The 25792-nt window shown below is 39.1% G+C and overlaps 1 protein-coding gene across 1 annotated transcript in view; it reads left to right on the top strand.

The window, feature by feature from the left end:
* HERC1 (HECT and RLD domain containing E3 ubiquitin protein ligase family member 1) overlaps nucleotides 1-25792 on the top strand; it is a 234989-nt gene that overhangs the window by 193824 nt on the left and 15373 nt on the right. Inside the window, exons 57-71 of the mRNA XM_025389546.1 lie at nucleotides 8062-8261; nucleotides 8950-9055; nucleotides 10508-10654; nucleotides 11000-11101; nucleotides 12404-12577; nucleotides 13785-14078; nucleotides 15452-15517; nucleotides 15692-15817; nucleotides 16591-16729; nucleotides 18092-18273; nucleotides 19351-19506; nucleotides 20266-20388; nucleotides 21446-21548; nucleotides 23609-23778; nucleotides 25432-25570. Of these exons, the coding sequence (XP_025245331.1) occupies nucleotides 8062-8261; nucleotides 8950-9055; nucleotides 10508-10654; nucleotides 11000-11101; nucleotides 12404-12577; nucleotides 13785-14078; nucleotides 15452-15517; nucleotides 15692-15817; nucleotides 16591-16729; nucleotides 18092-18273; nucleotides 19351-19506; nucleotides 20266-20388; nucleotides 21446-21548; nucleotides 23609-23778; nucleotides 25432-25570 (2227 nt within the window). The remainder of the gene's footprint in view (nucleotides 1-8061; nucleotides 8262-8949; nucleotides 9056-10507; nucleotides 10655-10999; nucleotides 11102-12403; nucleotides 12578-13784; nucleotides 14079-15451; nucleotides 15518-15691; nucleotides 15818-16590; nucleotides 16730-18091; nucleotides 18274-19350; nucleotides 19507-20265; nucleotides 20389-21445; nucleotides 21549-23608; nucleotides 23779-25431; nucleotides 25571-25792) is intronic.

Here is a 25792-nt window from a genome sequence, read left to right as displayed (position 1 = left end):
GATCTTCTGACCTCGTGATCCACCCGTTTGGCCTCCCAAAGTGCTGGGATTACAGGCTTGAGCCACCGTGCCCAGCCTACTACCCCATTTTTATAAGGAATCTGTCTGCAAATTTGGGGCAGGGGATCATGGAACCAATCACCCACAGATACTGAAGGACAACACGCAAGAGGAAAAGAAATTGGCCTCACTATTTTAATCTAACCCACGGGGTCTCTCAGCTATAACAAGAAATGAAGATTGAATTGTATTATTTAAATAAATCTTTTTTTTTTTTTTTTGATGGAGTCTCACCCAGGCTGGAGTACAGTGGCGAGATATTAGCTCACTAGAGTCCCCACCTCCCAGATTCAAGTGATTCTCCTGCCTCAGCCTCCTGAGTAGCTGGGATTACAGCTGTGCACCACCACACCCAGCTAATTTTTTGTATTTTTAGTGGAAACAGGGTTTTTCCATGTTGGCCAGGCGGGTCTCACTTCTGACCTCAGGTGATCCGCCTGCCTTGGCTTCCCAAAGTGCTGGAATTACAGGTGTGAGCCACTGCACCTGGCCTACTTAAACAATTTTTAAAATTATTTCTTAGTCTGTGTTATTTATTTTATAGAATATAAAATGTTAAAGTACTTACTAAGTAAACATATTTAGTAAAGATTATAACAGGTCTCAGATAATTCAAATGCGTTAGTGCATAGTACCTTAAAGCTACACGCCAAATAAGTATAGCTTCAAATATATTTGCAAGCCATTTAGAAAAGAATGGAGGCTGGGTGTGGTGGCTTATGTCTATAATCCCAGAACTTTGAGAGGCTGAAGTGGGCAGATCACTTGAGGCCAGGCATTCAAGACCAGCCTGGCTAACATGGTGAAACCTGTCTCTACTAAAAATATAAAAATTAACCAGGTGTGGTGGCACATACCTGTAATCCAGCTACTTGGAGGCTGAGGCACGAGAATTGCTTGAACATGGGAGGTGGAGGTTGCAGTGAGCTGAGATTGAGCCACTGCATTCCAGTCTGGGCAACAGAGCAAGACTTCATCTCAATAAAAGAAAAGAAAAGAATGGATGCTTTTCCTTTAATTTCATGGTAGATTTTTAAAAATTGGATACAACTTTTTCAAATAATAAAATCATTTGAATCAAGTATTACTAGACTTACCCGTTTCAACTTTTCTAGGTAATGACATGTGTTTGGTGTAATAAAAAAGGTCTTTTGGCTACAAGTGGCAATGATGGCACCATCCGCGTATGGAATGTTACCAAGAAGCAATATTCACTGCAACAGACCTGTGTGTTCAACAGATTGTGAGTGCTAACATTACATGTATACCATTTAAAATAAGAGAATCCTAAACATGCCTCATCTTGGTTGTGTTAATGTAATCATATTGTCACTAAAAGTTTTTGAAATTTTCTTTTAGATTACTATTACTGTATCTTCAGTGTGTATTTTTAGCTTTCCAGGATAACAATTCAGAAAACATAATTTTAAACCATCTGTATCTGGACTTAGAATTAAATCAAGATCTACTGGTAAATAAACATTCAGCTATGTAAAACAGTAGGCTAATTTGCCATAGGTCTTTAAGAGTTGTTTAGGAATTAGAGTAATTATATTGCTTCTGTATCAGAATGTAGCATTTTTAACAGTTTTTTTTGTTTATTTTTTGTTTTGTTTTGTTTTGTTTTGTGACGGAGTCTCACTCTGTTGCCTAGGCTAGAGTGCAGTGGTGCAATCTTGGCTCACCACAGCCTCTGCCTCCCGGGTTCAAGCAATTCTCCTGCCTCAGCTTCCCAAGTAGCTGGGACTACAGGCACTCGCCATCATGCCCAGCTAAGTTTTGTATTTTTAGTAGAGATGGGATTTCACTATGTTGGCCAGGCTGGTCTCAAACTCCTGACCTCATGATCTGCCAGCCTCAGCCTCCCAAAATGCTGGGATTACAGATGTGAGCCACTGTGCCCGGCTGCATTTTTAATAATTTTATAGTCAGCTGTAGCTATTTCTTTTCTGAAGACCTCCCAAGAGATTAGGCAAATAAGAATCAATGTCTTCTGAATAATAACCACCTGTACAACCCATACAAAATTCAGATGTGTTTATTGACAAGTTGTGTACTAATTAAATGAGGAAAAGTCTAATATCACTTTTTCATACATTTTCACATGATGACAAATATTAATGAATGTGTAACTGTTAAATACTGCTAGCCAAGGTTTTGAAACAGAAGAATCAGTTATACACTCTAGTCTATGTGAAACCCTTATTTTAAGGTTTGGGGTTTAATTTGCTTTTGAATGATGGGGATTAGAATTGCATACTTATCTGTTATTATTCTAGGGAAGGGGATGCTGAGGAAAGCCTGGGATCACCCAGCGATCCAAGTTTCTCACCAGTTTCCTGGAGTATCAGTGGCAAATATCTAGCAGGCGCTTTGGAAAAGATGGTGAATATCTGGCAAGTTAATGGTAAGAGTCATGTAAACACTAGTAAACTGCTGAAACTAGTTTTTTAAAACCTTCCTCTTAGGCTTCTGAACAGTGGTTTCTCTTCACCTTGAAACTCACAAGCCTTCCAACAACTTTGAAAATCTATGCACTGTGTGCTTCAAATTAGAGAGGAAGTGCTCATTTATTGACTTTTCTTTCTGGGACTGTCAACTAACCTAGTAGTTATAAACTTAAATTTTTTTTCATGTACTACTAAGTATTCAGAATAGGATTTGAGGAGATGTAGTCGTCACTGAATTTTAAGCTATGTATTCTTTTGAATTGCTTGAAATATTTCTATTATGTTTATTTTGTAGGTATAAATTCTTGTCAGTTTTTATTATTCCTCTCTGGAAAGTAAAAATAATTATTGTAATATTGAGCTTTTTAGTATTTTTGTTTGTTTTTTACATATTTGAGGAATAGCTGTTCTGTGTCACATATTTGAGGAATAGCTGTTCTGTCACATATTTGAGGAATAGCTAGCCTTAACTGCAGGTAAGTTTCTTATGCTAATCTGGTTATCAGTAATTGTTGAGAAAGGACTTAAGTGCTTGACATCTGTACATTCAGTGTTTTTTCTTTACACTCTCTTCTATAAAGGTACCATTTTGTCCTATTAATAGTTACAGATAGCCAGGCGTGATGACGTGTGCCTGGAACCTTAGGGAATCAGGAGGCTGAGGCCCAAGGATTGCTTGGGCCTGGGAGTTTGAGGCTGCAGTGAGCCATGATCATGCCACTGCACTCACTCCAACTTGGGCAATAGAGCAAGACCCTCTCTCAAAAAAAAAAAAAAAAAAAAATCAAAAAAACAGAAAAAAAAACCAGTTACAGAAAAACATTAATTTTATTTATTTATTTATTTTGAGATGGAGTCTCACTCTGTCACTCAGGCTGGAGTGCAGTGGCATGATCTCGGCTCACTCCAGCCTCCGCCTCCCAGATAGCTGGGACTACAGGCGTGCACCACCATGCCTGGCCAATTTTTTTTGTAGTTTTAGTAGAGACGAGATTTCACCATGTTGGCTAGGCTGGTCTCGAACTCCTGACCTCAGGTAATCGACCTGCCTTGGCCTCCCAAAGTGCTAGGATTACAGGCATGAGCCACTGTGCCCAGCTGAAAAAGTTTAATTTTATGATCATATATAGTATATAAATGAAGGATCCTGCCTTCACAGTCTTATTTATTAGCAGGCTATTATGAAATTTGGAACTGCTTTGAGTGTGTTTTAGAATTAAGTAATATTTATTTTTGTTCCTTTTTTTTCTTTTTAATAATTAAGTAACAACTAGTCAACATTTTTTCCCTCTTTAGGAGGAAAAGGATTAGTAGATATTCAGCCTCATTGGGTATCTGCCCTGGCTTGGCCAGAAGAGAGTCCGGCTGCAGCCTGGTCAGGAGAGTCTCCAGAATTGTTGTTGGTGGGACGGATGGATGGATCTCTGGGACTGATTGAAGTTGTTGATGTGTCCACCATGCACCGTCGAGAATTGGAGCATTGCTATCGAAAGGATGGTAAATGACTGCACTTACGTCTAGTTGACAGAGTCTCCAACTTCCTTTCTAGACTTAGCTTTTTGGCACTTACTTTTAAAAATGCCAAGTGAATATTATCTTTGCTTTGTTTTCAAAATTTTCCAGTCATGTTTTAGTTCTAATTAGTTGCTGAATTGAAAGATATTTATCTCCCAGCCCCCACCACACATCTCTGCCAAAATGAGATTTAATGGTATTATATTAGTCATTCATCTTTTGTGTGACTTAATATTTATAGCAGATTCCAAGTCTCCTTTGAAAGTTAGGACTGTCCAAGAGAAAAAAAGATCATCATCATTATTGATGGAGATGAAATTGTGTGTGTGTGTGTATGTTTTTTTTTTTTTTTTTTTTTTTTTTTGAGAAGGAGTCTCACTCTGTTACCAGGCTGGAGTGCAGTGGTGTGATCTTGGCTCACTGCAACCTCTGACTCCCTGGTTCAAGCTATTCTCCTGCCTCAACCTCCCGAGTAGCTGGGATTACAGGCATTCACCACCACGCCCAGCTAATTTTTGTATTTTTAGTAGAGACAGGGTTTCACCATGTTGGCCAGGATGGTCTTGATCTCAAGACCTTGTGATCCCCCTGCCTCGACCTCCCACAGTGCTGGGATTACAGGCGTGAGCCAATGCGCCTGGCTGAGATGAAATTGTCTTTAAAAAAATTAGTAAAATTGAAGTAATGGAGGAAGGGGGAAGAGGGGAATTCCTGGTCTGACAAGAGAGTAGGAAGTCTGCTTTCTTCTTACTGTGGTGTTCCTTTGAATATGAATGCATCTCACTAGGTTTTGTTGGTTGTCTGGGGGAAGTTGGGTAATTCAAAGGTCATAGTGCCTGCTTACATGGTATTCCATTAACAGAAGAGGTTTATTTTGTTTGTTTAAAAATAGGTAATACTTTGATAGGGTTGAAAAATTTAAGTTTTAAAACATATACAGTGAAATGTCTTTCTCCCATCTGCTCAGTTCCCACACTCCCATTCTACCCTCACAGATACTGTTTTTACTTCTTTTGTAGCCTTTCAGTGTTACATATACTTAAAGAAGCAAATAGAAATATAGATTGTTAGAACAGAACATTTTGATAGAATGTGGAAACATACTGAATAGGGAATATTAAATCAGCAGAAAAAGAGATGTAATTTTCTTTCTGTGATTTGAATTATTTCACTTCTTAGTATCATGGTAGATTGTGGTCCAAAAGGAAAGAACCTACAGGGACTTAAAATCAGCAAAGCAATTTAATTTTTGTCTTTATTTTTCAACAACCGCCTGAAAAAGAATGAAAGATTATAAATTAGGTAGTCCTTGTCACAGTTAAGTGACACTTTTAAGAAGTATGTTACGTGGAATCCCCACTGTACGCCTACATTTTGTCTAAATGCATTAAAGAGCTATTTGGAAACTTACTTGCAGTGGTTACATTATCATTATTTGTTTCAGTCTCTGTCTTTTAAGTCAGACAATGACAAATAATTCTCTTTTTCTTTTTCTTTTGTTTTTATCATGTTAGTGTCTGTTACTTGCATTGCATGGTTCAGTGAAGACAGACCATTTGCTGTGGGATATTTTGATGGAAAATTATTACTGGGAACAAAGGAACTACTTGAGAAAGGAGGCATTGTTCTAATTGACGCACATAAGGTAAATGCATCTTTAAAAAACATAATTTTATGGGATACAAGTGCAATTTTGTTACATGCATAGATTACACAGTGGCGAAGTCAGAGATTTTAGGATATCCATCACCCATCAAGTAATCTCTCATAGTCTACCCTCCTCCCAGCCCTCACCCTTCCAAGTCTTCTTTGTCTGCCATTCCACACTCTAGGCCCGTGTGTACACATGAGTTCCCTTTTCCCCACTTTCTTGCCAACAACTGTTGTTTTTTGTCTTTTTAATAATAACCACTTAAAAGTGAAAAAAATCTAATATTTGTCTTTCTGTGTCTGACTTATTTCACTTAAGATAATGGGGTCCAGTTCCAACCATGTTGCTGTAAAATACCTGATTTCATTCTTTTTATGGCTGCATAGTATCCCATTGTTTATGTATACCACGTTTTCATTATCTGGTCATCCATTGATGGACACTTAGGTTGATTCCATATCTTTGCTATTGTGAATGGTGCTGTGGTAAACATATGAGTGCAGGTATCTCTTTGAGGAAATGATTTATTTTCCTTTGGGTAGACACTCAGTAGTGGGATTGCTGGATCCAATGGTAGTTCTGTTTTTTGTTCATTGAGAAATCCCCATACTGTTTTTGATAGAGTTTGTACTAATTTACATTCCCACCAACAGTGTTTAAGAGCTCCCTTTTTGCCACTTTCTTGCCAGCATCTGTTGTTTTTTGTCTTTTTAATAATAACCATCCTGAATGGGGTGAGATGATATCTCATTGTGGTTTTATTTTTTTATTTTTTTTAATTTAAATTTTTATTTTTTTAGACGGAGTCTAGCTTTGTTGCCCAGGCTGGAGTACAGTGGCGCGATCTTGGCTCACTGCAATTTCCACCCCCCAGGTTCAAGCAATTCTCCTGCCTCAGTCTCCTGAGTAGCTGGGATTACAGGTGCCCACCACCATTCCTGGCTAATTTTTATATTTTTAGTGGAGACAGAGTTTCACCATATTGGTCAGGCTGGTCTTGAGCTCCTGACCTCAAGTGATCTGCCCCCCTCAGCCTCCCAAAGTGCTGGGATTACAGGCGTGAGCCAACGCTCATGGCTCATTGTGGTTTGAATTTGCTTTTCTCTGATGATGAGTGATATTGAGCATTTTTTCATATGCCTGTTGGCTATTTGTATATATTCTGGTAAAAGCATCTTTACCAGATAGTTGCTTTTTCTTGTTTCTTTTTTCCCCCTCCTGAGACGGAGTCTTGCCCTGTCACTCAGGCACAACCTCGGCTCACTGCAGCCTCCGCTTCCTGGGTTCAAGCAATTTTCCTGCCTCAGCCTCCTGAGTAGCTGGGATTACAGGTGCCTGCCACTACTCCCAGCTAATTTTTTTTTTTTTTTTTTTTTGTATTTTTAGTAGAGACGAGGTTTCACCATGCTGGCCAGGCTGGTCTTGAATTCCTGACTTCATGATCCGCCCACCTCAGCCTCCCAAAGTGCTGGGATTACGGGCATGAGCCCCGGCACCCAGCCTTATTGTTTTTTTTTTTTTTTTTATTACTCTACTATTGCTTGATACTAGTTTCTTTTAAAATTTTTTTTACGTCAGTCAGTTATAACTTAATGTTCTATTATTGCACAAAATCTTTGGACAGTGGATATACATGGATAAGTCTATGTAAAAATAAGTAAGCCATGAAAGAGTAAAGCCAACACCCTGGGAATGATGGCTTTAAAGGTAAAGCCAGTACCTCCCAGGGTGTCAGAATGCCTCCCAGTAATGTCAGAAATTCCATTCATGAAGAATGATTTTTTTTTACCTTAAACAGAAGTTACCAATTCAGATATTTACAGGACCATCTAGGCGAATAGCATAAATGCATGAAACCAGGAAGCTGGAAGGTGTGGAAGAGGATTGAAAAATAAAAATAAAATCAGAAGAGCACAATGATCACAACCATATAAACACAAAACATATCCCAGATTCTTATAAGTGTTTGCTGTTGAGGTGTGAGGGGTGCTTTTGTTTTAAGTCTCTTCTTTTTCATACTGTAATGATTACCAGTCAATAAGGATAACTTTTAATAAATACACATGCTAATGAGAGATAGCATTAGTCAGAATTTATCTGACTAATCCCTTTTTAGTCAGAATTTCATAATTTGTTCATCCTACTAACATTTGTTGAGCTTTAACTGCAGCAAATATGTATGACACAGACTATATTAAAGGGTAAGTTGGTCTAGTGATTGGGAATGATATGGTAGCATCTGATTTGCATAAAATATTGATTTCAAAATAATTGAGTTATAGAAATATAGATGCTAAGAAACATAGGTTATATATTACTGAATTTAAAGTATTTGTGAAGGAAACATTACTCTGATTTTTTTTTTTCTCTTCCTTCCATTTTAAGGATACTCTTATTAGCATGAAGTGGGACCCTACAGGTCATATTCTTATGACATGTGCCAAAGAAGACAGTGTGAAACTCTGGAGCTCTATTTCAGGATGCTGGCGCTGTCTACATTCTCTCTGCCATCCCTCTATTGTAAATGGCATTGCTTGGTGCCGCCTTCCAGGGAAAGGATCCAAGTTGCAGTTACTGATGGCTACGTATGTTGTCAATTTGCATCTATGCGTCTTAGTTTTTATATTGGTATAGACTGTTATTTGCATTAAGTGTGGCTTCTCAGTAGTCTTAAAGAGTTTATTGCCAGTTACTATTCTTATAACGTGTAACATTATAAGATTACCTTGCTGGGCGCGGTGGCTCACACCTGTAATCCCAGCACTTTGGGAGGCCGAGGCAGGCGGATCACGAAGTCAGGAGATCAAGACCATCCTGGCTAACACGGTGAAACCCCGTCTGTACTAAAAATATAAAAAATTAGCCAGGCGTGGTGACGGGCGCCTGTAGTCACAGCTACTCGGGAGGCTGAGGCAGGAGAATGGCGTGAACCCGGGAGGCAGAGGTTGCAGTGAGCAGAGATAACGCCACTGCACTCCGGCCTGGGTGACAGAGCGAGACTCCGTCTCAAAAAAAAAAAAAAAAGATTACCTCAGAGAAAAGAAAAAGCAGTAATTGTCCAGTGTGAAACTTGGTATGTTATCTCCTTATCTCTGGGTGTGATGGTGTTAGAATATTGGCCTCGGTTATATTTCTTGTAGAAGATTGTATGTACTACAAATAAGTTTAAAAAATAATGCAGTGGTTCTGTCAGATCTTAATTGATTGCAATTTGGAAATATTTTTGCTTATGCATATTGACTTGTTTTGGTTTTATGTAATCAATTTTTTAAGTGGCTGTCAGAGTGGTTTAGTATGTGTTTGGCGCATTCCGCAAGATACTACACAGACCAGTGTGACTAGTGCAGAAGGATGGTGGGACCAGGAATCAAATTGCCAGGTAACATTCTGATGTTTTTGAAGACTTTATCTGAAACTATGGAAAATATATTACATCAAAGTAATTCTCCCTTTGTTTACTAAAAAAATCATTACCATATCCCAAAGGGCAAGATCCATTGGGAAATATAAGTAATTGTCATCCTGAATTAGCTTAATTTTTTATAAATCAGAGATACCATAATTACTTGGTCAAATGAGATATTCCATACATATTAAGTGGTGAGTGTTACTGTGATAGTGGATATAATTAATACTACAGATAGACAAGTCATAAGTTGTTAGTACATTAAAGCAGAAACTCCATGGGAGCACATCCATCCAAAGAATCTCCAGCTGATGCCAGAATCCTTGCTATGGAGAATGATTTGTTTACATTAAACAGAAGTTACAAATTTATATATTTAGAGAGCCCTCTAGGCAAGTAACATAAATTCATGAGGCTAGGGTCAGAAGGTTTGGAGAGGGCAAAAAAACAAAAACAGAAAAAAAACGAAGAAGCATACATGCTTTATATAAAGGCACACAGCTGATTGTCAGTTTCCAGAATTAAGAGCCTTTTGTTACCAGATTGTTTTATTTTTTTTCTGTAGATGCTAAGAATCCAATGTTTAAGTAAAATCTCCCAATATTGAACATTGGCACCTAACTTAAAATTGTTTAAAACACTGAGTGGCCAGTCAGATTGCATCTCTGAGCTACCAGTTTGTAACTTCTGTTGCCCTCCTTTTGCTCACGATATCCTTGGAAGAAATACACTTTACATCATCTTTGGGTAATGAATATATCTAGTATTATGTTGTCATAACTGAAAGGAAGAAGGAGCTTAAGGGTGGAAAGAAAGGGTGAAGAGGGAGGGAAGGAGTAGCCAACTCACTAATAGGAGAATATCACAGAATATCACAGCAGTGGAGGTAGGAGTACTACAGATAAGTCTGGTTTTACTCTTTGTGCTGGAGGGTAACCCTATAGACAGGCCTTACCTATGTCACTTCTAAAGCCTGCAGAACAAATGTGTGACAGACAGAACCATCAGCTGACAAAAAGAGAAATCTATTTATGTAGAGTCAGCATGTGCAGTTCACAAATGTTAGGGTATAAAAATGAAAATTGCATGAAGTGAAAATTAAAAAAATAAAACACTGGTTACAAAGTAGTCAGAATTTTCCTGTCTCTGAGGGATAATTAGAACTTTGAGATGTTATTTCTGTAGTTTGAAGACTGGAAAACTAGTTTAGAAATATATTTTTTTAAAAAAGATGAAAGTCAGCTTCAACAAAGGAGAATCAGATATTTTATTATTGATTCAGTCAAGCTAACGATCCTTTATGAGGAAAATTCTCTCCCCCTTGCCAATTTTATTCTGAAATATAAAATTTCCAAGAGTGAGTGATAAATCCTGAACTTATAATTTATCTTTATTTTAATGCATGTTAAAAATAATGAATTTCAGGATGGATGTAGGAAATCGTCAGGAGCCAAGTGTGTTTATCAGCTGCGGGGACACATCACTCCTGTTCGGACTGTTGCCTTTAGTTCTGATGGGTTGGCCCTGGTGTCTGGTGGACTAGGTGGGCTCATGAACATTTGGTCTTTAAGGGTAAGAGCATAGATTTTATTTATATGTTAAGGAATATTTTGACATTAACTTAAACACATATGATAAAAATTAACCAATCCTAGAAACATTTTATATAGTAATCTCTTGAATGCTGAGGAAACTTCTTTCAGAATGCTCTGCCCTTACATTTTTCTTACTAATGATAAGTATTTTTAAAATCAGCTGGGTCCTAGAAAATGAGGTAGTAGGTATGTGATTGGACATTGCTGAATTTAGCTAAAATGTAGACTTTAGAATATGTTTTTGTCAGTGTGAAGTATAAACTTAAATGTAAATTATACCTAAAGTTCAATGATCTGTATTGGTAAATATATCTCATTTTAGGATGGCTCTGTCTTGCAAACTGTTGTGATAGGCTCTGGAGCTATTCAGACCACAGTATGGATTCCAGAAGTTGGAGTAGCTGCTTGCTCAAATAGATCAAAGGTAATATTGTAGTTATATCAAATGATGGGGTGTAACCTTGTAAGGAACTTTAGAAATCATAATGTAACCACCTCACTTTATGGAGGAGAAAGCTGATATCCAGAGGGATTACTGCTTGTCCAAAACAGTCCAACTATTTAGTAGCAGAAGGAGAATTAGGACTTAAGTCTTCTGCTTAACTTTTTCTACTACACCCCATGCTTCGGCGACAGTGCTTAGATGTTGAACAATTTCATTTCCGTTGGAAGTGATGAAGTAGATTTTGACTTTCTGCCATGATTTTTGACAATAGCACTAAACTATCTCAAGGCTGGGCACAGTGGCTCATGCCTGTAATCCCACCACTTTGAGGAGGCCGGGGTGGGCAGACTGCCTGAGGTCAGGAGTTCGAGACCAGCCTGGCCAACATAGTGAAACCCGTCTCTACTAAAAATACAAAAATTAGCCAGGCGTGGTGGCAAATGCCTATAGTCTCAGCTACTTGGAAGTCTGAGGCAGGAGAATTACTTGAACTCAGGAGGCAGAGGTTTCAGTGAGCCAAGATTGTGCCATTGTACTCCAACCTGGGCGACAGAGCAAGAGCCCATCCCAAAGGAAAAAAAAACGATCTCAAACAAATTTTCCCTGGAAAGAAGCAGCATTGCAAAGCCATTTAACTAAGCATACAAAATATATCTTGGCTTTCAAATTTAATATTCTAGGAAAAATGCTGGTCCCCTGCTGTGAAGTAATTCTATGATATAACATTATTCCCTACAGTATTATTTTTCATACCCTTAAAGATTAGAGCCAATGTGCCGATTTAATTTACATTTTATATGGTTAAATGATGTTAAAATAAGCTGTAAACCTTCATGAAAGGTTCTACTGAAAGTAAAATGTAGAATCAGACCCTAGGCAGTAGTGGCCTATGCAGAATAAGCCATAGAGCCAGAGTTAAAGCAGTGCTACCTCTTTTGCAGCTATCCTTGTAGTCATGTCAGACATGACTTTTGAAATATACTAGATACCTTATTCTGCAAGTTCTGAAGAAATAGTTAATAGTTGACGTTACTTCCTTTTAAAGTACCAGCTAATCTGAGGTAGTTCACAAATTTTATTGTATCTCATTATTTTTTACTTAGACAAAATTTAGGATATTTTGAAGTTCCATAGGCATTAAAAGTATAGCCTTTTTGGATATACAGTATCCAAAAAGCAAAGATGTCCCAGTTACTAGAAGGAATTTCACAGATGAAATGGTGATAGCATTATTTTTTATTTAAACAAATTTATCATGTGGCATGATTTATTTTCAACCAGGATGTTTTGGTCGTGAATTGTACAGCAGAATGGGCAGCTGCCAATCACGTTTTGGCAACCTGTCGGACAGCACTGAAACAGCAGGGTGTTCTGGGATTGAACATGGCTCCCTGCATGAGAGCATTTCTGGAGCGGCTCCCCATGATGCTTCAGGAGCAGTATGCCTACGAAAAGGTAACTCATTACACTCACTCCTAGAGATCCACAGATACCCAGTGCTTTCAATTTGATTATAGCCTTGAACTTATCCCTTAAGAGCATGAGGTCTGAGGAAAATAAGTGGGGCTATTTGGGCAGAATCAAATGAAGGTAAGTCATGCCTAAAAGAGTTGTTCAGCAACCCTAAGTCTATTCTTGCTTTATTTTCACCAGAGTAAAATAAGGAAACAAACAAACACCAAGTTTGTATTACTGTTTTTCAGATTTATTCACTCCAAAGCTTCTTAAAATACCTATGCAGCAGAATACCATCTTCCCTTTTCTGACCCACACGTATATCTATTTTTATATGGCTTGGCCATTCCAAAGTTGAGGGATAGGGATGGATGCGGGTATCAGAGTGAACATTGTCTCCACTTGTCGGATAAATCTTTGTGGAAAATTTAGTGGAAGAGCTATGTTGAATTAATTGAGTAGGGTCATTGAATACCGGAATGAGGAATTATAGCATTTGAACTTGTCCAGACAGTGATCCTAAAGTAGCCTGTCTTCCAGCCCTCAGTAGTCACAGTGTACTGACCCCAGCAGAACTCTGATTTTTTTCTTCTTCTTCTTTTTTTGCCAAACTACATTAATTAATCAGCTGTTACCACACCCAGTTAATTTCACTAACCTATTTGCTCAAGTTTTCTTTTCTGAATCACTCAGGCTCCACAACTAGGGAATGCCATGGAAGAAGAAAGGATTTTCCTTTGATAGCTACCAGGATTCTTTTGTAAAGGAGGAAAGTGAGAAGAACAGATCTCTGTGGTTTAATAGTTACCTGTTTTTTTTTCCAATCAAGGAAAACCGTGATGAAAGTGTACTATATGCAGTGTGATATCTTAGATTGGATCCTGGAGCAGAAAACGAGTATTAATGGGAAAACTGAGGAAAACCAAATCAAGTTCTGTGGTTTAGTTAGTATTGTACCAATGTTAGTTTGTTAGTTTTGATAAATGTGCCGGGGTTGTATAAGATGTTGACATTAGATAAAGTTGGGTGAAGGGTATACAGCAATTCTCGGTACTGTCTGTACAACTCTAAATCTAAATTTATTTCCTAGCAAAAAGCTTAAACAGTAAACTTCAAAAATAAGACTCCAGACTTTCAGACTACAGTAGGTTAATTTAGAATATTTGGCACAAACTCTTCGACATAACATCCTTGTATTTTCTTTTAGCCTCATGTGGTTTGTGGCGACCAGCTTGTTCACAGCCCCTATATGCAATGCTTGGCTTCCCTTGCTGTGGGACTTCATCTGGATCAGCTGTTGTGTAACCCTCCAGTGCCACCACACCACCAGAACTGTCTCCCTGACCCTGCATCCTGGAATCCAAATGAATGGGCCTGGTTAGAATGTTTCTCAACCACTATAAAGGCTGCCGAAGCCCTGACCAATGGAGCCCAGTTTCCAGAATCTTTTACCGTTCCAGATCTAGAACCTGTTCCAGAGGATGAACTTGTATTTCTAATGGTAAATGTACTGTGAGCTGCTATTATTTGCAGCTGAGATTTTATCATGGGTATTTGGCATATAGCAGACCCCTAGTAAGTCTTTGCTATTATGAATGGCTAGAAGTTAAGAGAAGTGGAAAATATTTTTCTTTCAGATAGTCACTTTCAATCTGATGGCAGGCCTCTATAGTGGCAGGAATTGGTAATGTAAGCACTGTTGAACTCTTGTAAACCTGCCAGCTCTCAATGACATAGTCCCATATTTTCTCACTTTCTTTTGTCCATAGGTACTTTGTTAGTGCCTTACCTGTAAATATCTTAGCATCTTTTCCTGGTCATCTTGTGGGTTATATGCCACATATAGATTCTAATTTGTTTGGCATTTCAAGCAAGTCTTTAATTAGCATCAAATAAAATATAAAAGAGCATCCTGATTGTCATTTCATTCTGATTGTATTTGAGAGTGTATACTGTAGAAACTGTGACATAGATAAAATACCTGTGTAGACTACAGGCCAGCACATGATCTAACAACCTCTTTGTATACTTAAGATTTATGTATACAAACATTTGGATAGATAACTATTAACACAATGTGGAACAGATAAATATAAATTGAGTAAAATTATGTAACTGTAGTCATGTATCACTTAATGACAGGGATATGTTCTGAGAAATGCATTGTTAGGCATTCTTGACACTGGGAATATCATAGAGTGCATAGTACTTACCCAAATCTAGGTGATATAGCCTACTTACACAAGACTATATGGTATAGTCTGATTACTCCTAGGCTACAAACCTGTATGGAATGTTACTGTATTCAGTGCTCTAGGCAGTTGTAACACAATGGTAATTATTTGTGTATGTAAACATAGAAGGTGTAATAAAAATAAGGTTTTATAATCTTATGAAACCATCTTCACACATGCAGTTTGTTGTTGACTGAAATGTCATGTGGCACAAAAGTATAGAATATTGTAATCAGAAAATGTCCTTCTAAGCCCATTTGGCCCAACTCTGTAATTTTGTAGATGAGGAAGCTGAAGCCCAGAAAGGTGAAGTGATTTGCCCACAGCTACACAAAGAGTTTATAGGGGTGTGGGGTCCTGCTCATGACCTTTTACCTGTGGGTGTTCAGAAAACACATGGCTAGCTTTGAATCACCAGTACTGTAGTGATAGTGATAGTGAAAGTGTTTATAATAAAGGGAAATACTGACAGTGCATAAAATCAAGTTTGACATAATTATAAAACTGCTCTTAATTTCTCATGATATTACCATGTTCTTTTTTGGAAATAAGACTTAATAATTAGAAGAGCACTTTGTTGTTAATAGCCGCTGAATCTTGCCTAAGCAGAATTGATCATTATGTATCCCCTATTTTTCAGGATAACAGTAAATGGATTAATGGCATGGATGAACAAATTATGTCTTGGGCAACTTCCAGACCTGAGGTCAGTAAAGATGAAGATAACTGTATGATGATTCTCAGTTAGTGTTTTGATTCTAAATGCTTGTGCATTTGTACCCTGGTGTCTCCCATACAGGCTGGCACACACTTGGTACTTAGTACATGGCTGTTTTAGTGAATGGATGACTCTAATTTTGAGATGATTGTGGTTTTCTAGGACTGGCACCTGGGAGGTAAATGTGATGTCTACTTATGGGGTGCTGGTAGGCATGGACAGCTGGCAGAAGCTGGAAGAAATGTAATGGTACCTGCAGCAGCTCCCTCATTCTCACAGGCCCAACAGGTAACTAACAGGGTAAAAAATAGAAAAGAAACATGGGAACTGAAAATTCTAATTCTTTTGCTTGTCTTATTGTGGGATAAAGCTTGTCCATTTCGTAATCTATTGTGAGGAATCATTAGAGAAAGTCATGATATATAGCTTTCAAATAAAAACTTGCTGTGGTTTTTATCAGACTTAAGAAGTTAACAAATTTCTAAATTTTTCTTTCACGTTTAATGAACTAACATCATGATGCATTAGGCCTGCCCAGTATGTATTTCTAGCAGTTCAGATACTCCTAATTAGTGATTTTCTCTTTGGGGCTATAAACTTCCTAGGATCTTTAGCCAGATTTTATCGACCACTCCCCTTTTCTAATAATCCTGGTACGACATAGCGCCAAACCCTTCTTGAGGTCACTGCTTTGTCTTTTGCTCTTCTCTACCTCAGCTAGTCCCAGATTGCATGACTCATTCTTATGTATGAGTTTCTGCTTCTTTCTAGCCCAGTCTTTAATATTTCTCCATTACCCCTTCCTTTTTCTTTCGTCCATTTTGTTGTTCTAAACTCTTTTAAATAGATGAATCTCATACATCTTTTGGTTAAATAAGCAGTTTTGTAGTCATCAAGGAGTTAAGGGACTGCATGGTTATATCAACTCTTCCCTTTCAGTAAAAGGATAAAAAAATTATAAAGGCATTCTATGTATATGTGGAATCAGTTCAAGTGCTTGCATGTTGAAGCAATATAATATAATAAAAAATAAAATATTTAATTCTGTGTTTTTGTACTAGGTCATTTGTGGTCAGAATTGTACCTTTGTCATCCAGGCCAATGGCACAGTGTTGGCTTGTGGGGAAGGAAGTTATGGCAGATTAGGACAAGGAAATTCAGATGACCTTCATGTACTGACGGTTATTTCAGCCTTACAAGGTAAAATTTTCCTTAGTTAAAAGATGGTTAGAACCTATGGCCTAATGTAGGTTTGGTCATACAAACCTTTGCCCTTCTCCAACCTTTGCTAGATAAAATCATATTATCGGGTCTTCACTTACATTTAAATCCTTGTTTAGGCACGTGTACAGCCTTAATTTCCATATTTTAAGCTATATTGCAAGTTACTTATCATACAATGCTAGAATTCAATGAAATATAAATAACACTTTTTGAGACCCACTGAAGATTGTAAACAAATGCTTAAAAATTGCAAAAGTGTAAGTAGGCAGATGTTAATAGCAGTAGCAATCATGCATGTGTTTCATTAAAATTAAATATCAGTTTATATGGAAATCTACAAATGTGCTAAAGACTTTAAAGGACATCTTCATCAGAGTTCTGTGTGACTTGGAGAAAGAACACTTTGGAGAAACCACCGTACATGCTCCCGGCTTGCTCATTAACTGAACTCATAGTGACTCTGAAGCCTACAAAGAGAGCACAGACGGTTTTTTACGTAAAAGCATACAAGTAACTGAGTTCAAAGCAAGTTCCTGGAAGCTCAGGTTCTTTCTATTGTGATCTGGGTGTGAAGAGCACAGCAGTAGAGATGAGAATGTGTGCTGGGTTCCTGTGGGTTCTACTGGTCCTTGGCTCTGGGACATTGCACAAACTATGAGACCTCTTTGTGACTCAGTTTTCCCAATTGTAAAAATGGGGTGTTAGTATCTGTTTCATAGGTTCTATGTGAAAGTAGAAAATGAGATAAACCATGTAAAGCATTTATGGGAGTGGCTAGAGCATAGCCAGTCATTAATGACTATAACTATTGCTGTCATCCTCCTTTTCCTTGTCATCATCATTATTTTAGGTGACTATTCCCAGTTTTGCCAGGTTATGGCTACAAATTCAATTTAAAACTAAAGAAATTGGGTCAGGCACTGTGGCTCACACCTGTAAACCCAGCACTTTGGGAGGCTGAGGCGGGCAGATCATTTGATGTCAGGAGTTCATGACCAGCCTTGGCCAACATGGTGATACCCTGTCTCTGCTAAAAATGTAAAAATTAGCCAGGTGTGGTGACACGTGCCTATAATCCCAGCTACTCAGGAGGCTGAGGCAAGAGAATTGCTTGAACCCGGGAGGTGGAGGTTGCAGTGAGCCGTGATCACACCACTGCACTCCAGCCTGGGTGACAGAGTGAGACTCCGTCTTAAAAAAAAAAAAAGGAATGAAATTATTCTTATTTTCATAGTACCATTTCAGTGCTTTTTGATTGAGGGCATTCAGTAGCAGCTGCAAGTAAAGAGGAGCGTTTTAACATCCAGTGACTCCTATTGGGTTTCTGTTTTGTTTCAGGCTTTGTGGTGACCCAGCTGGTGACTTCCTGTGGTTCTGATGGGCACTCTATGGCCCTAACTGAAAGTGGTGAGGTCTTTAGCTGGGGAGATGGTGACTATGGTAAACTTGGCCATGGGAACAGCGACAGGCAGCGGCGGCCCAGGCAGATCGAGGCCTTACAAGGAGAAGAAGTGGTGCAGGTCAGGCAGGAAATGGATAAGTTTGCCTTTCATTGTAAATATACTAGTTATTGAATAGGTTTCTTAAAATTAGGTAACAGAAAATATAGTAAAAATACGTTACACTGTCATTATAAGAGATCCATTGGTTTTGGATGTTCAGATTCATTCTTGAGCTTGTCAGAAGTTTGAATGGGCTTTGGTGTTAGCATTGGTCTTGTTAATATGGGTTAGAATGGTCTTTTTCATGAGCCAACTGGTTGGCCCAGACTGAGGTGCTGCAGGCCCTTGGAAGGAATATTGTGTGGTTTAACTTCTGCCACACATTTCTTAATACACAGATAAGTGGAAAACTTTGCTTTTAACCTATTATTTTTGTTACAAAAGCTAAGTTCATTTGCATTTTCTGGAAAATAGTGTTCTAAAATAATACTGTAAAATGGCATAGCACCTTATAATTTACAAACGATTTCCCCATTTATTATCTCATTTAGTGTAGGTCATCTGTACACAGCTGAAGAGTAGCAGTAGTTATTCCAGGGTATGCTGTTCAGCTTGGGCTTCCTGAGACTGTTGAGACAGATCAGACTTGGGAGAGCAGGAGAGCAACTTGGGCAGATCAGTGTACCAGTTGACCGGATGCAGTGGCTTATGCCTGTAATCCTAACACTTTGGGAGTACAACACAAGAGGATTGCTTGAGGCCAGGAGTTTGAGACCAGCCTAAACAACATAGCAAGGCCCTGTCTCTACAAAAAAATAAAAATAGAAATAAATAGCCAGACGTGGTAGCACATGCCTGTAGTCCCAGCTACTTGGGAGGCTGAGGTGGGAGGATTGCTTGAGCCCAGGAGTTCAGGGCTGCAGTGAGCTGTGATCACACCACTGCACTCCAGCCTAGGTGACAGAGTAAGACACTGTCTCTTTAAAATTAAAATTTTTAAAAAAATTTTTTTAAAAAGCGTTGGGCTTTGAAGATTCAGTTTTCAGTGAAGTTTATGTAAAGTTTATTGCTACATTAATACCAAAAATGGCAGATCTACGTTTTTCTTAGTTTCCCTTCTTAAAAGTTTTTTTTTTCTCCTTGGTTCTGTCTTAGATGTCTTGTGGCTTCAAGCACTCAGCAGTGGTCACTTCAGATGGCAAACTGTTTACCTTTGGGAATGGTGACTATGGTCGTCTGGGTCTTGGAAATACCTCCAACAAAAAACTTCCAGAGAGAGTGACTGCACTGGAGGGATATCAGATTGGACAGGCATGGAATAAATCAAGATATTCTAGCTGATCATTGTTTCTCAGTTCTTCTGTGTTCACTTAGATACCCTCAGGAAGATCAGGATCACCAGTTGTACCTAACCTCATGTACATTTTGTTATGGTCTAATTGATAAGTTTAACTGTTTCCCAATGTGAAATTCATGTTTTAAGTCAATTTAAGTTTGTTTGTATGACAAACCAACAAATGTAACCCTTATTTCAGGATGTGAATATTTTTAAACCCCCCTTCATAACATACTAATACCACTTGCTATAAAACCCTTAAAAAATACAGGTACTAATAGCTCCTGTCTGGTAGCCTTGAGTTGAATGGCTGAATTGCAACATCACTGGTAGCTACTGCTCCTAAGTAGTAATTATCTCTGTCTTGTATACATCAAGAGTGTCCTTTAACAAGGAAATATTTTTGGCTTTTTCTACATCATTCCTTAGATACTTTTTGATATGAATGAGTATTTTTGAGTTAGGTATACTTTCCCCCTATCGTTCGTACTGATTATGGTTTAGCCACAGACATTTGAAGGATTTCACTTTGAAGAAAAAAGTTATATATGGACATTAAGAATTATTTCTTGTTGACTTATTTTGGTTAACATTTGTAGTATGCTCTGAAACCATTGTAGGTATTTGGAAACATAGCCACGTTTGTCACTGAAGTAGAGAAAAAGGGTCCCAGAAACGGGGGAGTGTGTTTTAGGTCTTGTGATTTGCCTTACTGAGTACTGTTATTTCCTCAGGTGGCCTGTGGATTAAACCACACTTTGGCAGTGTCAGCAGATGGTTCCATGGTGTGGGCTTTCGGAGATGGAGACTATGGAAAACTAGGCTTAGGAAATTCCACTGCAAAATCTTCACCTCAGGTCAGTACTGCCTTGAATCTAGGTTTTCAGACAACATAAATAGTTTTCATCTATGTCAGTAGTTATTTTTATTTGGAAATAATTTACCTTTAGTACTTTTGGTAATTCATAATGAAGTTTAGAAGCTTCTGTTGTGCATTCTTGAATGCCCACATGCTAGGTCTTGATTTTAAATAAGCTATTAATCCAGATAAACTGGATTTAAAATTCTGCAAGGATAAGCTTCTGTCTCCCTAAACGGGTTTCACACTGTAGGACCTCTGATGTAGAGAAAAAATAATTAGAAACATATCTCCAGGGTGTCATGGAAGGAACTATGAGTAATCCTTTGTAACCCTCTGCATGCAGCTGCCATTTTTGCTTATTATTACCACTGAAGTACACAGGTACACATCTCCTTTTAAAAAACAATACAAAGGAAATCTGAGTCCATAAAGAAAGAAATTAGAAGCTGTTATTCACACTATAGAAGATTTCTTGACTCCACAGAAGACTTTCTATATGATTGTTTTATGTGGGTTTTCCTGACACATTTCACAAGCAGTGTGGTTTACAAAGCTTCAGCTTATATTCGGATTCACCACCATTTATAGTCTGTGACATCCTGATAGCTGTCTAGTGAATATTCAGTTAGGTATGCAGAGAGGCAGGAAAACCCACTCTGGAGAACATATACAGCAGTTATTGTCACCCATGAAAGCTGAAATGTTAAACTAAAATGGTCTTCTAGTGTTCTTTAAAAGGTCCTGGAAGGTTTAAAAGGTTCTTTAAAATTCCCTGTGGTCTCTATTACCCAGAGGAATGCTTCTACTTCACATAAGGCCCTGGAGACTTTAGTCAAACTGCCCCTGCCTCTGCACACTCCCTCCCCCAAATTCAGTTAGTTTGCAGAGCAGTAGGAGAAAATAACATTTCAGGTTTGCATTTGGGTCGAATAGGTAAGTGACAATTAGTATTTTTGTTGGGAGATAGTTCTTGATACATGCCATTCGGCAAATTCAAGAGTGATTTTTTTTCTTCTTCTTAAAGTTGTGTGCCTTACACTTTTGTTTTGCAGAAAATTGATGTCCTTTGTGGAATTGGAATAAAAAAGGTTGCTTGTGGAACTCAGTTTTCCGTTGCTTTGACCAAAGATGGTCATGTGTATACCTTTGGTCAAGGTAAGACATTTTTCAGCTTATTTGCTTGGGTACACATCGTTATAAACATTGGCCTTCCAGTGTTATAGAATGTGTTCTAAATTGAGTCCTTTTTTTGTTCTAGGTGGTGAGTAGTCACTATGACCTTCTTTCACTAGATAATTTTCCACTCCTCTTTCATGTACTTTATTATAAAGACAGACTCCCCTCTCCATTAAGACCCCTTATGCCAGAGCCTGCACTCTTGCTAGAAGAGTCCCTGCCAAGGGCCATCCCCTCTTCTTTTCTACTGCCCTTGACATGCTGCCACAAATACTGCCTTGACCACCAGAGCTCCTCTGTGTCCTGCCTCATTGTTCATCCCTTCTAGGGATTGGGGCTGCAGATCTTAGGAACTGGAGGAATTCATAGGCACTCTGGGTTCAAATCTTGAGTCGGTTCATAAGCCTGGCATTCATAGTGGGACTGAGATTCTTGGCAAGGGTCGTTTTTGAGGGATATGTGAGACAGGTGTGAGGAAGAGGAATTAAACCATGACTGAAGTTTCTAGTTGTGGGAGAACATCGATGTCTCTGACTGAGGACATGAGCTGTTTTGTGGGGAAGGGTAAGGAGCTTAGTTTTAGTTATGTTGAATGGACCCATTTGCCCTAAATAAATGTGGGGAAATGTCCACTTAGGCTATTGAGAATTTAGATCTGGAACTGAACTCCAGAAGGATTGGTTATGGAGATGTAGGTTTAGGACATTAGCTGCATAATGGTAGTAGTTAAATCCTTATTCGTATCATCTAAAAAACTCAGAATGAGAGTATAGAATGAGAAAAGAAGAAAATAGAGCTCTGGGGCATTTGATGTAAAGGGCAGGTGGGCACAGGAATAAGACTTGCGAGGGCCGGGTGCCGTGGTTGACACCTGTAATCCCAGTACTTTAGGATGCCGAGGCGGGTGGATCACCTAAGGTCAAGAGTTCGAGACCAGCCTGGCCAACATGGCGAAACGCTGTCTCTACTAAAAATACAAAAATTAGCTGAGCATGATGGCAGGCGCCTATAATCCCAGCTACTCGGGAGGCTGAGGCAGGGAGAATTGTTTGAAGCCAGAAGGCAGAGGTTGCAGTGAGCTGAAATTGTGCCATTGCACTCCAGCCTGGGCAACAAGAGCGAAACTTCATCTCAAAAAAAAAAAAAACAACAAAGATTAAAAAGAAGAATTGGGAGAGCTGGCTTTGAAAGGAGTGGGGAGGTTACTGGTGAGCCAGTAACCTCACAGTGCAGTCTCTGAGAGGCAGGAAAAGCTGAGGCCACATTATTAGAAGGTTGCATGATGTTCCCATGGGCTGGAGCCTGAAAAGAAGCCAGTGCAGTAGGCAATTAGGAGCTGACTCATGGCTTTTGAGAGTAGAATTTCAGTGCAGTGGAGAGAGTGGAAGTTAGGCCACAGAAGGTAGGCAAGCCAAGTGGACCTAGCAGGCTTTGTGCATCAGGAGCTGGCTAGCACCCTCTAGAAGTCTGGCAAGGTAAGGGCAGAGGTTGGTTGGAAGTTAGAGGACAAGTTGAATGATCTCTCATTTTAGAATATAAGAAACTTAAAATTACCCAGGCATGGTGGCATGTGCCTGTGGTCCGAGCTACTCAGGAGGCTGAGGTGAGGTTGAGGCTACAGTGAGCCAAGATCGCACCACTGCTGTGTACTCCAGTCTGGGCAACAGAGTGAGACCCTGTCTCAAAAAAGAACTTAAGAAACTTGAGAGCCTGAACTGTGTCAGTCAGACCCTGTCTTTTCAAAGATGTGGATATTGGAGAAGCCTCTTATTTTGAAACAAGTTACCAATTTTAGATATAACTTTAAAAAAAAAATTTTATGAATAAAGAGCCTGTGATGTTTTGCAGAGAAACAGCTTCACACTTTTTATTTATTCAGAACCTGGTGTACCTTTCCGGAATAGCAGCTTTAGCCTCAGTTGAGTTTTATGTGTCATTGCCATTCCACCATAAGAAGCTAAATGACTGATCAGAAAATATAAAAGCACTGTGGTGTGTGGTGCATAACATTTCCACATGTTTTTGTTTTGTTTTTTCAGATCGCCTGATAGGCTTGCCAGAGGGGCGTGCTCGCAATCACAATCGACCGCAACAAATCCCTGTCCTGGCTGGAATGATCATTGAAGATGTGGCAGTTGGAGCTGAACACACACTTGCTTTGGCATCAAATGGAGATGTGTATGCCTGGGGGAGCAATTCAGAAGGGCAGGTAAATATTTATATTGCTTGCTGCTGTCTCATATTCTAGAAATCTCACAGTGTTCCTCAGCTGGGGAAAGAGATAGGCTAGGAAATTCATAGTCTACTAAAATACTCCAAGCACATCACTTTGCCATGGGACTGATTATTTTGTAAGTCTAGTTATGTCTTTCTCTCTCGACTGTGGCCAAAGAAGTGTTATACCATGGTTTAAAGCAATTCTGGCAGTACAGCAAAGTGATTAAGGGGATTAACTGAGTATATATGTGTGTGTCCTCACACATTGTTAAGTGCCTGACATGTAGTAAGCTGCAGTATGTAAGGATTTGCTACTGTCAACATTATCATCATTACTACAGCAAGATGTGAGGTTAGGTCCTGGGAATATCAGTTGATCTGGAAAAAGGAATGAAACAATAATATTTTTATATTTTATAATATGATGGTATACAAAGTATCTTTAGGTTTATGCAGGAGTCTTGTCATCTGCATTATTTATAGGATTAAACTGAGCCTTTGAGATATTGATAAGAGACTCAAAAGGTGGATGTGTTCACCCTCCTCTATTTTTGAAGTAGGGCGAGACCTTGGTGTGAGATGTCTGAGGTGCTGTGATGGTGACTTTGAGCTCCATATGCAGAGCCACCTCCCCTTCCTCCATAAATCCTCTCTGGGTCGGCTTCCCCTAGTGCCAGGGACCCTTAAGTTCAAGATCTGGCATTATTCATAGTAGCCTCAGTTTGGCTTCTGTGGTTTCCTCATCCCTATATTAACAGACAAGGAAACCGCTCATCATTGTAGTTGCAGTCTTACTGAGAGGAGAGTTAACTTTGAAGGCCCCTTTGGGAGTTTCCTGGCAGTAGCTTGACATGATACTTCCTAATGATGTTGATTTGCTTAGCTGCTGAAACACTGGCTCTCCCAGTCAGACCCTAAGTATAGAGATTTGGAGATTAGAATTTGCTTCCATATATGTTTTTATATATGTTTATGTATCGTTACACAGAAATCAGTGTGTTTTAAATAAAAGCACCATACATCATTCTGTTATTACTTAACTTTCCAAGAATTCATTTCCTTTCCATAAGTGGAATCCAGCGATGTGTTTAATCATTAGGACTCATCTGCTAGATTTGGAATGTCCTTATTGCAGGTTAGTTTTTAGCAGTCTGAACTGTGAGGACTGTTATGATAGAGAAAATCAGAACTTATTTTATTACTGGGGGCTGGGTGTGGTGGCTCACACCTGTAATCCCAGCACTTTGGGAGGCCGAGGCAGGTGGATCACAAGGTCAGGAGTTCAAGACCAACCTGGCCGAGATGGTGAATGCCCATCTCTACTAAAAACTAAAAAATTAGCCGGGTGTGGTGGTGGGAGCCTGTAATCCCAGCTACTTGGGAGGCTGAGGCAGAAAATTGCTTGAACCGGGGAGGCAGAGGTTGCAGTGAGCTGAGATTGCGCCACTGCACTCTAACCTAGGTGACAGAGCAAGACTCCATCTCAAAAAAAAAAAAAAAAAAAAAAGAATGTATTTTATTGATGCTGATGCATGGTACAGTTATTAACTTACTTATATCTGCCACTTTCTAAGAAAAATTTCATATTGACTTCCTCTTTTCCTCTTTCTAATTGAATCTCTGTATATTTATGATTTATGCCCAGCTCGGTCTAGGCCACACCAACCACGTTCGAGAACCAACCCTGGTAACAGGTCTGCAAGGGAAAAATGTTCGGCAGATCTCGGCCGGCCGTTGCCACAGTGCTGCGTGGACAGCACCACCTGTCCCACCAAGAGCACCAGGTGAGGAAGGAAATCTTTACGCTCTTGCAGCTTCTCTTTCAGCAGTACCCCATGGCACTGTCTGCTTGCCAGTTCCAAACTGTATCCAGCATCGTTGTGAAACCATCAAGCCTTCTGCCACACAAAGCATTATTTGTGCTACCAGCACTGGAAGTGTTTTCATAGCAGGCATTTGTCCTGCTGACATCAGTATGAACCAGGTCCTCTCTGCACCCCCCAAAA

Source organism: Theropithecus gelada, chromosome 7a (genome assembly GCF_003255815.1).
Source record: "Theropithecus gelada isolate Dixy chromosome 7a, Tgel_1.0, whole genome shotgun sequence".
Taxonomy (NCBI): domain Eukaryota; kingdom Metazoa; phylum Chordata; class Mammalia; order Primates; family Cercopithecidae; genus Theropithecus; species Theropithecus gelada.
Note: the sequence above shows the minus strand (reverse complement) of the source record. Positions and strands in the feature narration are given on the sequence as shown.